At 41.5% G+C, this 13,914-nt stretch overlaps 1 protein-coding gene across 2 annotated transcripts in view; it reads right to left on the bottom strand.

Moving 5' to 3' along the window:
* The window catches only part of LOC141909734 (oxysterol-binding protein-related protein 1-like), a 52,585-nt gene that overhangs the window by 12,789 nt on the left and 25,882 nt on the right, over positions 1-13,914 (bottom strand). For both annotated transcript variants that reach the window (XM_074800330.1, XM_074800331.1), the window contains exons 14-16: positions 6,473-6,548; positions 1,819-1,953; positions 568-665 (exon numbers count right to left, since the gene is read on the bottom strand). In XM_074800330.1, coding sequence (XP_074656431.1) covers positions 568-665; positions 1,819-1,953; positions 6,473-6,548 — 309 coding nt within the window. The remainder of the gene's footprint in view (positions 1-567; positions 666-1,818; positions 1,954-6,472; positions 6,549-13,914) is intronic.

Here is a 13,914-nt window from a genome sequence, read left to right as displayed (position 1 = left end):
CGGTTGTGTGGGCACCATGGAAGATATGCCCATCATCAAATCATTCTGAAAAAATTATTAACGATTTGCAGCTGGAAATTGTACCCAATAATGGAAGTAATGAATGGCTAATGTGAAGATATGGCAATCCTGTTGTTGCAAATGAGGGTCCACAAGTGCTTTCATTAATTGCTGAAGCAATAGAGGATTCCACAAGTGAGGATCCTCTAGATGTTGCGAATGTGCAGGACTACAACGGTGCTAGAGGATTCCACTTATGACACGCGAGGATCCACCAGGTGTCGCTAGTGTCAAGTAGGACATCAACTACTATGGCAATAGAGGCATCCAATAGTAGTTATTTACTTTACCATGCACCAATTTCTTCTACATTTCAGTTAAAATCGAATCAGTTAGGGTCCACTTGGGATGCATTAATAGACTAGTAGGACAGTGCAGTAGGGCATCAACTACTGTGACAATAGAGGATTCCACTTAAGGCAAGCGATGATACTAGTGTGCAGTAGGGACACTGATAGTTGAAAGGAACCTACACTGTCTTAACTTCAAGGTTTTTATCAAGCTTACCGTAACATTTCGTAAGTTTCTCCGAGGAGTGGATTAAATGGTTTTCCGAGTCGATCCCAGTTACTGGCTGAAGCCGATACAGCAAACGCTGATACGATCTGAAAAATATAGGTTTCCTTGAGCTGTAGTATGACTTGATCATTTAAGTCATCTTCAGGAATACCCCCGTACCTCAGGAATACACGCGTGAAAAAACCTGCGTATATTTTTGTAAACAATACATATATCTTTGTATTTCTAATTAATTGACTAATTAATACCCGATCGTACTGGAGATAATTTAAAAATTTTGGAAGATTCAACCCTAGTGTGTTGAATAACGGGAGTACCACTATAGTGCGTCAACACCGCGGCGCAATCGTTAGTTACTAATATTTCACTGTTTTTGACAGGTGCTGCCATTTTTCAATAGTGATAAAAACTAATCACTAATTACATCAATACACCGCAGTGCAGTGTACTAGCAAAATCCATCACCGATTTATACACCGCACTGCGGTGTAGACGCACTGAAAGGGTTAAAGCATTGTTAATGCTCGAAATTTCCAAACTCTTCCCAAGCATTTCATGGATGATTTTTAAATCTTCCCTAATGGAAATTTAGCCTTCATAAAAGTAGAACATAGCATCGTACTACGACGACGTCGACATTTTAGAGGTAACTGGTTGACAAGGAAATTTTCATGGAAAATTAACGAAGGAAGTTGCCCTCAAGTAAGCCAATGACATCCAAAAGCTACGCTACGCGAGGTGTTTTATGAATTTCTCAAATATTTCTTGGATTACAGGGAAAATCGACAAATCGCCAAATACGTATTTCCAACCAGGAAATATTACGTATGTGAAATTCCCAAGTTTTTCCGATCTCCCCGGGCTGTGGGAACTGTGCTAAAGAAGTTTGTCTGTCAAAGGGTGACCACTTTCCACCCATTTACAAATCTCCTGAGTGTTGTTGTTCCCTGATTTTTCCATGCAATTACACAAAATTCCCCGAGTGAACGAGAAAAATATCTAGGTTTAAAAGGTTACAATTCATTCATTTTTCATTGAATCGCGTACTGATAAAGAAACACGTGTGGTCAATTACATTATCCAAATTCCCTGAATTTTCCAGGATTTTGGTAAAATTTGTTAAATTCCACGAGTTTTCCAGCATTTTTTCTCAATTTTTCTGATTCCCGTAGTTTTCCAGGTTATCCAACTCAGTGGCCACCCTCTAGTCAATTATTCCAACAACCACATGATACGTACCTCCATTCGTTCTACCGGGTCATCACAGTCGTTTGCTTGTTTTAATAATTTCGCGTATTCTAAGTATTCGGTGATTCTTTGTAAAAAGCTCAACGGTTCGTTGAAAATCACAGGCATCGTTATTTTGGACAGCTCCTGAACAGAAAACAGACTGGCATTTCAGACTCGGAGATAATTACGGGCAAAAGGCGAAAATAACAGGGCAAGAAAAAGATCCAATTCTACAGATGAGAGTTGAATATTCGAAAATGAACTCGAGACTTAACTCCTAACTGTGGAGCTGAGTTCAGATATATGAAATCTGGGCCCAGAACTGCAGCAATTGTTCGAAATTTCACTGTAGAGTTGAAAATAATAATAATGATAATAATCGGAAACAAAAGATTTTTTAACTGTCAACATGGTCCAGACGCTGGTTTTATAGACCTATTTGTTACTCACATTTGAACAGCTCGATTTGAATAGTGGATTAGCCCTGACCAAGGTACAGCCCCCGATTCGGACATTGATCCCGAGATCAAATAGAAACTGCTTTAATTTTTATCATTGAACATTCTCTTAAGCATTCAGCGCACGAGCGTTCAATGGGCGTTCTTCAAAGCGCTTCCAAATTGATTTTCTTTGTAGAACGCAAAAAGAACCTGCTCCCCGATTCAGACCCGCAGGCGATGTGAGGGTTGATTTCATTTCTCCAATTTTGAGTTAACAACATAAAAGATATTTATATTACGCCGCACTGATTTACTAAGTTATATTTTATATGAACTCAACCGCATTGGCCTCAGGGGGAACTCAACTGGGCGCGATGCCAAAATTACATACTTACTGGCTTTTCTGTTCACTACCTTCTCTCTCTCACCCCTCTATTCCCCCATCCCTCATCCCTCACTACCACCTCTTCCCCTCTCTCTCCCTCGTCACTCAGTGCTCTCTACCCAATATTCCCTCTGTTCTCTCTCCTCTCTTGCCATTCCTAGTCTCTCAAAAACATATACAGATTTCAAAGGAGCTGGTGTCTGTTGAAAACGTCCATTATACAGAAATCTTGTTTCTAGTGTTATGGTATGATAATATTCCAAACCCAGATCACCACGATCGGCACCATCCCTTCTCTAACAGTCACAGCTTCGGGTGGACTTAGTTGTGGCATTGTATTAACCCTTTCAGTGCATCTACATCTACACCTCCATTATACAGAAATCTTGTTTCTAGCGTTATGGTATGATAATATTCCAAACCCAGATCACTACGATCGGCACCATCCCTTCTCTAACAGTCACAGCTTTGGGTGGACTTAGTTTTGGCATTGTATCAACCCTTTCAGTGCATCTACATCTGCACCGCAGTGAGGTGTATAAATCAGTGATAGATTTTGCTAGTCCTACACTGCATCAGGGTGTATTGATGTAATTATTAATTAGTTATTATCTCTATTGAAAGTAAAAAACGATACATCGTACTGTGGTGTTGACACACTGAAGCGGTATGCCGGTTATACAATGCATTGGGGTGGAATAATCGAAAATTTCCGAATCATCGCCAGCACTTTAAGGTAACAATAATAGCCAGCACTGAAAGGGTTGAGGAGAGAATATCCATCTATGAAAATATTTACCAAAGAAGAAGAGTCACCTCGGGATACGATGTATATTTGAGCGGAAAGAATTCTCCGCGAGATCGATAACTTTCATTTCTGATAGAAAAATCAATACTAACAATCGGAATCAATCAGTCGGGCGTGCGAGATGTTCGTTACCGTGGTAACCGATGACGACAACGATGATTATATGATCTCCGTCGCTACGAAATCGCCGAAGAGATTTTCGAGGAGGGGCCCGGCAGAGGACAAGGCGACGATTTTTCGCCGCGAAAAGGTGCCGAAAACGCTGCGTGATCGAATCGACGTAGGCCGGAAAAATGATCGACGATCTATCGCGGGAGATAGCGTCGCCGCGACCGTAGATCGTTACCTAGCTCTCATCAATTTCGACTGTCGGCGATGAATTGTACCGATAACTCGAGAGCGGTGCGGCGCGCGCCGCAGGACGGGACGTCGGAAATGAAAAATTATCGTCTCAGTAGAACGCGTCTATTCGGAATTCGAACGCGATTTAATAGGGTTAAATATCGAGTAAGCGTTTTAAGACACGGATACAGTCGACGCACTAACGGATGAGTTGTACAATGAAGTGAGGGTAGAGAATTATGGAAGGAAATGAGAGTTTCAGAGGGGAATGGTATAAGAGAGGTATTCACGGCTTAGAATTAGAAAACGTAGCTATCAGCTTCCGAAAATGACTGAGCTACTTTTCCGAATTCCCTGACTTTTCCCAGATTCTAAAGAACAGAGTCAAAATTCCCTGATAAATGTCCCTGAAATTCCCCGATTTACTTGATCTGTAAGAATCCTGGGTATGGAAGGGAATGAGGGGAGAGGGTTGTGGAGATGAGTGGAGAGGTTCAGAGAATGAGGGGAGAGGTATAGGGGGAAATGAGGGGAGAGGGAGGATTGAGGGAGAGGGAGATAGGGAGGAGAGGAGAGGGAGGGAGATGGAGAGAAGGGTGAGAGTGGGAGAAAAAGGGAGGGGAGAGGGAAAGAGGACACACTGATCCCATCTATAATTCAAGGCTAACCACTGCAGCCGGGATAGAGAGAACGTAATCTTGCGAACTATTTCAATCAATTTATAGAAAATCAATAAATCTATATTCATCAATAATTCAATTGATTAACGCGAATCAATGACCGAAGAATGGAATGTTTAATAACACTTACGCTGAAAGTGTCATATCAACCATGTCTATATACTACGTTTCTGTACTGGTGCTTCGGGTTGTGTTATTATAGGGGGAATTAGGTTTTTCGTGAACCATTGACCCGATGAATTTCATGCGCGATGTCGTGAAATCGTGGAAACAATTCCCGCAAAAACGTGAATTTGAGAGACCGTAAGCTTACTCGCGAAAGCGGATAAGACAAAAAAATCCGCGTGATTTCGTGAATCTCTTGGTATCTTTTCCGTCAGTGAATCGTGAACTTCTTGCTGAGCAACGAATCAATCCAATGGGGATTCGAATGGCAGTTGGTCAGGAGATGAATGGTTTATTGACATATCATGGCAAGCGAGATACGTAGTAGACATTCATTCGCTTGTCTGTAATGTTTTTGAATACTGTAGTTGGACGGTTACAACTTTTACGCGCGAATTGCGAATTATCAGAACTATGGCTATGAAATTCTTAAAACTTAAATGCATCATTTTTTTCTCTTTTCTCCATAAAAACTAACAATATTCACGAAAAAATTTAACGCACGAATTGCGAATTATCAAAAATATGGCCGTGAAATTCAGAATTTCTTCATTATCTCGCGTATGTAAATTTAGACCCCGTATTGTCCCCCAGATAATAGGGCTGGTTACACTACGCCGGGTTGAGTTACCCAGCGCAACTACTCGCCGACTCTTTTAAAGAACAGAAAATTCCCCGATTACCAGGTAAGCGCCCGCACTGCATAATGTACATTAAAATTTCGATAAACGATGTAGTTAATATCTCATATTAACAAGATACATACGGCGAAATATGATACGAGTCATCAATTATTGAGATACGCAAAAGATATCTCCGATAATCAACAAGCGCCTATACAGCAGAACCTCGTAACAATGAACTTCACGGGACCAGAAAATCTGTTCGTTATAACCGATAGTTCGTTACATCCAATACGAAATTATCACAGCCAGATAGGCGACAACCGTTCTCGGGCTCAGGCTCGAAACTGTCATCACTGATGTACGCATGAGGCTACTCCGAAGATCCTGTGCATAGTTCCCATTGCATTTTGAATATGTTGAATCTAGGGCCAACAGCTAAATATCGTCAAGACAACTTTTCATATTTCTACCACCTTCTTCAGTTATGAAGTAGTTTTCAGCAAGGCCGTGTCCTTAAAAAACATACGTTTTTAGTGTCTAGTTCCATCGCTAGGTGGTGCACTGGTCCCATTCGTGACACTGCGCAACTAGTCGCCCGTACTAATAGTGTAGCCAAGTTTCATAAACATCGACCACTATTAACGAAGCTAAGTAGTCGAGAGACAGACACACAGGTAGTACAGGAATATAGTTCTCCTAATGGAAGCCAGAGAACCAAAAATTGTCCTATTTGGGACAAAATTCTGGGTTTTTACGATAAATCGCGTCATCCGAGGTCCTCGTAATGAGGTTTCATTGTATCTCAGATGAGATATCTCCGATTATCGAGACACCCATTAAATATCTCAACAATCTGAATAAAACGTCCAATAACTCAGCACGGGTACAGTGAGGCTAATGCAATAGTAGCCCTGACATCAGCATTCAGAAAGGGATTTAAGGTTATTCTAAGCAATTATCCAGATTCTGAGTGCTTTAATACTTTACTGGAGGGTCGTTAAGGGCAACAAGCGGCGGCTTTCCATCGTCGTCAAGAGCGTCTAATGGCAAGTGAGGAGTTCTCAAGGTAATCATCTCACCAGCGTGCATGAAGGTCATAAGAGGTTGAGTAATAGACGGCAGGCCAGACCATACATGATATCTTCTTTAGTAGTGGTTTTCACCAAAAAATTAAGAGTAATTTTATGGGTCCGATGAGATGGTGTCGTTATACTGACCTTTCCGATGCACTTTTTAAGTATGCTCCAAACGGAGAAATCATTCCGGGAAAACATCGGCACCGGCAAACTTGTCCTGAAAGAAGAACGAAAATGACGAATATTAATTATCAATGCGTCTGTAAAATCACGAAAAATCGCCTGGATATAACTACGCAAACGATCTGATATTTCTGGCTCTCTTAGTCTTAGATACCATTGAAGGTATAAATCTACACCCCTCAGACATTGTAGACTTTCTATCGGCACACTTTGAGAAAGTTAACATCCACATGTCGCGTAGGGCCTATATACTTTTGATCGAAAATAAAATACAAATACCGGAAATTAGACATTTTTATCAGTGCTTTACATAGACAATTTCCGATAAAAAATTAACTACAAACACCGGACATTAGACATTTTTATCAGCACATTTTCATAAAGTGATTGTTCACATTACGCATTTTCATGAAGTGATTGTTCACATTACACATGTGTTCAGAACTTCACCTGAGACATTTCTAATTCAAAATGAACTACAAACACCGAACAGTTTTATCAGGACACTTTCAAAAAGCGATCGGCCAAACTTAGCATGTGTTTGGCACCTCACCTGAGACTCTAATCGAAAATGAACTACAAACACCAGATATTTTTATCAGGACACTTTTAAAAGGTAATTGTCCGCACTTCACGCATTCAGGACTTCACCTAACATTTCTAATCAGACATTTCTAATTGAAAATGAACTACAAACACCAGACGTAAGACATTATCATCGTCTACACTTCACACAGGGCGTTCAGAACAACACCTTATATGGCGGCGATGTGCGAATGTTTTTTTCAACGCTCGGTCGGGAAAATTCCACCGAGTTTCCGAAGCCATTATTCGTCTCACCGGGGGACGACGTGTTTCGAGTGTTGCTATAATGCGTTACACAAGAGTCGAGTCGGATATGACTTCGTTTGCGACGACTACGACGCAATCATTAACTGAAAACTTAATGCGTGCGTATGTGAGTGTATGTGAGTGTATGTGTGTGTGGTATTCATCAGCCGATAATAATGTTGTGCCTCGCCTTCGCAGCCGCCGTCCTCGTTTACTGAGAATATGAATTACAACAGAATCTAATCAAGTTCTCTCGAGAATTCTACGATACTCTCTCTCTCTCTCGCAATGTATTTGACAGGTAGAAATACTGGCGCGCTAATAGCTGCACGGGTACATTATGCGAAACTGCTGGCGAACTGCGGTGTCGGAGTGTGAATTAAACCCGTATAAACGGCAGAACCCGGTCTAGAATGAAATTAAATTCGCGCAACACTGTGGAGCGGGAGACAGATAAGACCCATGCAACTGTGGAATTGGATCCACAGACAATAATTAATCCCCCACAACTGTGGCGCTGAATCCACGGACGAATGAAACCCATAAAACTGCGGAACTAGATCCAAAGTAAGATTAAACCCACACAGCTGTCAAACTGGGTTTGGAGTCAGATTAAAGCCACACAACTGTGGAACTAGGTCCTGGGTCAAACTAAAGCAACACAACTGTGAAACTGAATCTAGAGTCAAATCAAACCCGTTCAACTGTGGAAATTGGAATGAAATTAAATCCTCGCAACAGCGGAACTGGACCTAGAGTCAAGTTAAACCTGCACAACAGACGATCTGTACGCAGTATCAAAGTGAATGCCCCACAACTGTGGAACTGGGCCCAAAATGATATCGAATCCCCGCATTGTGGAACTCGGTGCAGAGACATAAAACACATGCACACAACTACTGTGGAACTGCGTCCACAAACTGGATAATGACTAAGGGCTGACATTTTTAAGGTAGCTGACAAAATATTTGCTACGATAAAACGCTAATAAATGTGTGATTTATCGCGGACAGACGACGGTAATGAGATGCAGTGATTTGATATACAACACCGTCGCGACCACCGGGTCATACACGGATTAAAGGTACAATATCCGGCAATCTAGAAAAACTTCCCAGAAAAAAGGGCCACCTCCATAAAACCCCTTATGACATCATCACATTGCCCGCTTATATAGAAACGTGGCTATCTCTATAGAACCTCCGATGACGTCATCAAATTACTCCTACAGAGAAACTGCCCAGGAAAGATGGTTGCCTCCATGAACCCCCTACGACATCCAATCATCCCCAGACAATTCTAAGAAAGCTATAAATCCCACAATGAAACTAACCGAACAAATGATTCTTAAATCCAGAAAAATCAACTGGAAATTTAACTGACGCCTTAAAAAATAACACATATATTACTTAATATTGTCGCCGATGAATGATATAAGATAAATCATAAGGATCCGTAAATCTATTTTGCTGATTGGCAACCAGTCTAGTGCTAAATATATCGATGACGTAGTGCACTTCCACCTCAAAAACGTTTACTAAGATTCATCAAATACAAAATATGAATGATGAAATATATTTGACAACAAAATAAAGGCCAAGATTTGCAAGTGTAATCATCATTGATGAATAATCAATAATCAATATTGATGTTACATTGCACATTGCCTCACACAGAACCCCTTAGATAACGTATAAACTAGGTACCGATGTATATAAACGTCATTGTAACGGGTTTTCGCGGTGTCAAAAAAATCTTTGCTTCGAATCGTTTACAAATTCATTTCACCCCGCTAAAATAGCACCACGTTTTTTTTCTAGTCGCTGACTTTCGATCGCAGATTCGACGTTTTGAGTGGTTTCGATAATATCTCGCTCGTTTACACCGGACCTGCAGTGTACGTTTGAACAGACGCAATTCACAACGCGTTCAAATGTCAGAGACTATTTCCAGCCTCAGAAACACGCGCAGCCTTTCGTGAAATTGTTCTGTTTTTCCCGTCCATTAAACCGCGATCGATAACAACGGGGAAAATTCGAGTAAAATTTGATGAAAGGGACGATCTAATGTTACCAGAGCATTTACGAAAGGCAGCCATCTTTTCAGAGAGCATGTATTTTCTATTACCGGTATTCCACAAGCGGATTTATGGAGGAGGCAGACATCTTTCCGGAAGCAATTTGATGATGTCATAGGGGGATTTATGGAGTGAGCCATATTTCATTGAAGTGTCAATCGAGGTTTTTTGATGATGTCATAGGGGCATTTACTGTGGCAGTCATCTTTCTGGAAGCAATCTGACGATATCATAGGTATATCTATGAAGGCAGCCATCTTTTCTTGAAGTGTCTATCGTGGTTTTTTATGATGTCATAGGGGTATTCACAGAGGCAGCCATCTTTCGCGAAAGGGTTTATAGGCGTAATTCGATGACGTCATAGGGGGATTTATGTAGGCGGGCATCTATTCTTGAAGTGTCCATAGGGGTAATTCTATTACGTCATACGGGTCATTATGGAAGCAGCCATCTTTTCCGAAAAGGTCTGAATCGCACAATAACAAGAAAATCTAGTCCGAAATGTTTCCTTGAGCTAGTAGTTTATTCGACGTTTCGACGACATTCTGATAGTCATTTTCAGGAATACCGAAGATAGTATTCATGAAGACGACTATTAGCATATAACTGAAACGTCAAATAAACTACTAGCTCAAGGAAACATTTTGGACTAGATCTCCATGTTGTTGCGGGATTCCGTACACACCGTCGAAAATCCACGTCCGTACGAGGGCCGGGGGGGGGGGGGAACATTCTCAGCGGTTAGCACCATATGCCAGTAGCTGCAGGGGGGTATGCGCAGGTACAGGCCGGGAAAAGTGCCGTGGCAGTAAATCAACAAGCACATACTACATACACGTACATCAATCATTATCATTTACGCATATCGCACGCCTGCATGCACCATATCTATGCATGATTACAGAATGGATATTCGTATTGATAGAATTGTTTTGTATCGCCGTTCTCCCCGTGTATATAAATTTCTCGCGAGTGCCCCCTCTTTACGAGTATTCCAGCGAACGCCAAATCAATATGCCGCGAGGAACGAGCGCTGAAGTCCTCCGCGTCTACAAGAGTTTCAGTAGCCATGACATCATCATCATCATCATCGTCGTCATCGGTGATGATGTTATTGTTGTGAGGGTCTGCGCGCACGCTGGTCGAAGTCAATACTCGGTGTTGGTTAGATACCGGTGGTATATACGTACTGCTGGTCCGGTTACTGCGTCCAGGATGTTAGTTAGCTCGGCTGTTACTAACTATCCTGCAGCCATATGCTTGAGTATGTATTCAGATTAATGGTTTTTGCTGGTAATGGAATGCCAGTAGTGCGGTGTGACTGTGTGACAGTCGTTGGGGAGAGGAGGAAGAGCGTATGAAGGGAAAAGAGGAGGAGAGGGTAGGGAATGTGAGATTGGTGATGGCGAGAGAAAATAAGAATCAGGCCCATACCCAAGGGGTGTGCATTGGGCACGAACGCACCTCTCCTTATGATCCCGAGTTCCGTTATTTTTAGAATTCATGAGATTAAATTAATGTTTTAAGCTAAGCATACATCGACAAAGCGACTGGCGACAACTAGTTGCTAGTGAGCGAGTACCCCGCTCACGTCGAAAATTTAATGAAAACCAGCAACTGCGTGGCTCATGTTGGTCACTAGGTCCATAGCGCGTACATCGACAGCAACTGAGATGTGTTTTAGCAAATATTCTTGAGAGCATCACAAGTCACGTGACAAATTGCTTTGTTTTAGTCAGTTACAACCATGTGTTGTGATTAAGGAGCGCTCACATCGACGGATATGACAGCAACTGAGTACAACTAGTTGCTCAAAAGTAGAACATGAGCAACTGAGTGAAACTGGAGATAGATGGACGCTAACCAGGCGTAAGCTAGCTCACATCGACAAATTCGAGCAACTGATTGTATCCAGCCAGTTGCTCTCATGCGCCGAAAACTGCCCGGCAACTAGTTGTCTCCAATCGCAGTGTCGATGTAGGCGAGGCTTTAGAGACTTTGTTAAGCGATATTCACTAACAGCCGGAAATGCGTCTAAACACTTATAAGACCTCCAAACCTACAGCACTTGCATTCGCCAGCCAAGGGATCAAAAGTTCCGCCTCATTTAAATTCCCCCCCAAAAGAGATGAAAGGGGAGAGGTAGAGAGGGTAGGAAATGCGAGATTGAAGAGGGAGAGAGAGAGAATGCAATCTCGATGAAACGCTCTGTCCATATTGAAATGATAATACAGTAAAAAAATTCCACAATACAGAAAAGAAAAACGACCCCTCGAGGCTTTCTTTAGCTATAGGTGATTTCCAAGTCTCGATTATGTCCTTACAGTCATCTTCGGGAATAATTTTGATATTCCAACTATATCTTAATAGTCATCTTCAGGAATGTACTCCCTAAAGATGACTATAGGGCTTTCAGTCAACATAGTCGAAATAAACTACAATTCAAGGGAACCTTTCGGAGTAATTTTTCTTTACTATATCGCGAGGAAAGGCAGGGAAAAGGAAGACAGTCGGGGTAGACAATGGCCAAGGAGAAGGGAAGTTAAGCGGCTCGATGAAAGGCGAAGGTGTTTTCGTTCGCTTTTCAAACCGCTTTTCAAATCTAATTTGAACGCAGTCTTTCGTGAAAACAAATAACGCCATCACGAGAACTCATCGTATTACGGTTCAAAAATAGATTTCAATTGAAATATTTACATCAATACAAGCAATATAAAAAATGGGGAAAAATACTTTTGAAATACGTGTTTAATCAAGAATTGAATGATCTTCCTGTTATTATCATACAGCGTGTTGCAATATTTTCTCTCCATTCACTCGCAAACCATAGCATTTGCAGGATTTTTATCATAAAGAAAGGATATATCCCTCTTATTGATTTGAATAGATGCTTATTCGGTGCTCCTTACAAACACGCCTGCTGGGAACGAAACAGGAGGTTTCGAATTTGAAATTGGAAACGTATAGTTAAAAGCTTGCGTATTGATCAAAGTGCCATCTCACGTCCACACCTCTGAAAATCGCCCACCCAGTATTCTCCAGAACAGGCTATACAAGGGCAGCCACAAACATTTCATTTTTACATCCACCCCTCTGAAAGTCAGCCATCTGTTATAGAATATCTGCTGCCACTTCCAAAGTGGATGCCAATACTTTATCAGCGCTGATAATTGCTTTGAAATATATTGAGCTAATGTGAAAAATAGATTACACCAAAATTAAGCTTAATTTAGGGTTTTTTTGGGGGGATTGAAAGTTAAGCTACTTCAGCAGCCAAGATTCATACACTAAACAATGAATGCAGCCCCTTTAGGATTACAAAATACGGTCACCCATAGAAGAACACTGCCACCCATAGAAAAGCCAATAGTTCTCATATCACTTCTAAAATTAAATTTTTGATATTCTAGGGGAAAAGTCTTCAAACTGTCTAAGCCTACCGAAACCTTTACAAATTCAGCAGCCGCATTGTTATGCTAAAGATGAATCTAGGCTATCTAAAATCCCAACATCAGATCACCTTGCCCTCTCCCATTGCATCACCATGGTTCCCGCAGTTACATGAATTAAAAAAATTCCCAGGTTCTTCCTAAGTATTTCGTGGGTGATTTTTCAATTTTCCCAAATGAAAAATGGGGCCTTCATCAAAATTGGAATAAACATCCTCATGCTACAGTCAACAATCTAGTGGTAACTGGTTGATAAAGGGGATTTTCAAGGGAAATCGCTGCGTTAGGTGGCCTTGGCAAATGCAATACGTGAAATGTAAATGAATTTGTTCACAAATATTTCCCAGATTTGAGGAAAATTTCTCAAATCCTCAAATATTTCCAAAGTGGGAATTATCATTTCAAAATTCCCATTTCCCTGTTCTGTGCGGGAACCATGCATCCCACCAGTCACTCTCCCTATCCCCCCGTCACTCCCTCTGGTACCGAGCGATTCGATACCTATTCAATGTACGCGCATAGGTGAACAAACAACGATTTTCCACGGCGAAAAATCGATAAATCAATCAAATATGACACAACAATTACCATCAATAACAAATCAACAAACAGCTTTTACCGGAACTGATTCGTACGCGGAATCATTAATACAGGCATGCATCCGAATAATATATCTATATACGTCGAATACAATGCATATATCTAACTCCCTAAGCGGACAGCAATTCCAACATGTACCGTAAACAACTTTCACTGGATGTTCCCTGTTTCAAAACTAAGCGCTATGTATACGGTTCTTTTACTAGCTCTGCACCGGTTTCACATCCTCCCACGGCAGGGATTCGAACCTGATGGCATCGCTACACTCAGCCACGGCACAAACCCCTGCCACAGTAGACCGGGTGCGCAGCTTTGCCGCACGAAAACTCGCGGCACCAATCAGATTGGTCGTTGTATAATTGCCGAGGTAAATTGCACGGTAGAACTATTAATGGGAAAACCTGGGCTAGAATGAAACGGGATTTCTGATTGACTGATAATGA

The sequence above is a fragment of the Tubulanus polymorphus genome, chromosome 8 (assembly GCF_964204645.1).
Source record: "Tubulanus polymorphus chromosome 8, tnTubPoly1.2, whole genome shotgun sequence".
Classification (NCBI taxonomy): Eukaryota; Metazoa; Nemertea; class Palaeonemertea; order Tubulaniformes; family Tubulanidae; genus Tubulanus; species Tubulanus polymorphus.
This window is presented reverse-complemented; position numbering and strand designations above follow the sequence as displayed.